Source organism: Hipposideros armiger, unplaced genomic scaffold (genome assembly GCF_001890085.2).
Source record: "Hipposideros armiger isolate ML-2016 unplaced genomic scaffold, ASM189008v1 scaffold_206, whole genome shotgun sequence".
Taxonomy (NCBI): Eukaryota; Metazoa; Chordata; class Mammalia; order Chiroptera; family Hipposideridae; genus Hipposideros; species Hipposideros armiger.
In genome coordinates, this window is record NW_017731556.1 from 1,249,828 (window position 1) to 1,251,723 (window position 1,896).

The 1,896-nt window shown below is 38.6% G+C and overlaps 1 protein-coding gene across 1 annotated transcript in view; it reads right to left on the reverse strand.

The window, feature by feature from the left end:
- PHACTR2 (phosphatase and actin regulator 2) overlaps positions 1–1,896 on the reverse strand; it is a 240,151-nt gene that overhangs the window by 29,035 nt on the left and 209,220 nt on the right. Inside the window, exon 6 of the mRNA XM_019653744.1 lies at positions 2–194. Within this exon, the coding sequence (XP_019509289.1) occupies positions 2–194 (193 nt within the window). The remainder of the gene's footprint in view (position 1; positions 195–1,896) is intronic.

Sequence of the window (1,896 nt, forward strand, 5' to 3'; positions counted from 1 at the left end):
AGAAGTGGTTCTGTCTGAGGACGGTTGAGACGTTGGCTGCTTGCCAGTTTTTTTCTTGCCCTTTGTGATTCCCACCGTCCCTGTTTTGTTAGAAACTGTCTCCTTTGAAGCTTTGGGACGAGATGAGGTGGAAGAAGTAGATGGCGAAGCTGACGCTTTGGAGCCAGTTGTTTTTTTTGAATGAGAGGAACCAGCTAAAATAGAGAGATTTTTGCATTAAAAGTCAAAGAAGACAACACTTTCCAAATAAACTAGCTGAGTTGCAATTATCAATGACAACGTTCCCTTTAAAATTTTTAAAGATATTGAATAAATGAATAAAGTAAAATAGGCTAATAATCAAAATGGTTTTGTTTCCTGCCCTCTCCCTGCCTCCAATCTAGAAGGGAGCAAGCGATGTGTGAAGCAAAACCCTAACGGACAAGATTCCTCGGTCGTCTCCTTGCTCTGGTCTCTGGCTGGGCTGGGTAAAAGGAAATCCTCAGCTCCTCGTCTGATGGGTCACCTGAAAAAGTCCCCGTATGCGCCAAAGGGACATTATCTTGTGTAGAGGAAGACACAGGCAGCTCTCTGGGGACAGTACAAGGTTGGGTTTATCACAAGTTATACATGTTCTATGCTGACTTCCTGGAAACAGAGTGGCCCACACTCAGAAGAGGCCGGGATATGATACCACCAGCAACTTTTTGGGTCCAAAGCAAATCTACTCGTCTTGTTGCTAAAAGAATCAACTCCAAACCAGCTGTCCCCATGGCTCCAGAGGGAGCAGTGTGCCACGCTGGCTCAAACCTCCATCTGTAGTGGCTCTGGGGCAGAGTGAAAACACATGGCCACATATATAAGACAAGTCCCCTTCAAAACATCAAAAGGCAGAAAAAAAGCTTTTCTACCAAAAAATAAATGTCTAAATGGGTACCATTTGATAATTTGAATGGAAAGAATATCATTCTCAGATCTGACAATGGCTTCTGTTCGTAGAAGGTCTTCATCTGAAGATGGCGGTAGCGTATTTGCCTACTTCTGGATAGGGCTGGCTTCACCCAAACCATTTTCAGAAAAAAAAGGTTAGCTCTCCTTTTCTTTATATCACCTTAGAAAGACATCTAAACTCTTATGAGAATACACTTTTGTTTCATGACCTATAAATTTCTCCTAATTGTATGTTCCTTCTTTTTTCATGAGGGGTTTAACTATCTTCCACAGAGCTATCAGAAATTATCCTGTTAGTATTGGGAAGCCATTCTACAACGCATACAGATGTTATTGTAACTTACCTCTGGTTATAAATTTATTGAAGTCAGTTGTGGGGGTCAAGAGATGAAGAAGCAATAAGGAATAGACAATGAGATGTAAGACTTTCATCAAGTCTAATATATTACAAGAAGCCAGTCTCACTTCGTAACAAGATCCAGGCTTAAAAGAACTCTATAGCTTGGGTCTTTTTCATTTTAGGTATACACAATAACTAGAATTCTCCTCCTGCAAGTCTGGGCCTGTTAATATAACTTTTTTTTTCATAGTTCTCTCTTTATAGACTCTGGTTCTAGGAACAGCTTGCCTATGGCCAGCTGGGCTTAATACTACTTTTTTGAAGTTAACAATCTTCAGTTGCTTAGAAGGCAAACGTATTAAGCCTATAGTCTAAGTCCATTCGAAACTTATTTTTCACAATGAAGATACTAAGGATTTTATGTCTAAACATGTTCAATTATTTTCTTAATAAACTGAACAGAATTCTTTTCACATATTGATTCTAATTCTAATACACACACACACATATATATATATATATATACACATATATAACTAAATTTTTTTTTTTTGAGAAAAGTATTTTCTGACAACAAAGTTAACTTTAGCCTGCGGCTTAAGGAAAAAGACAATGTTTTTCAAAGC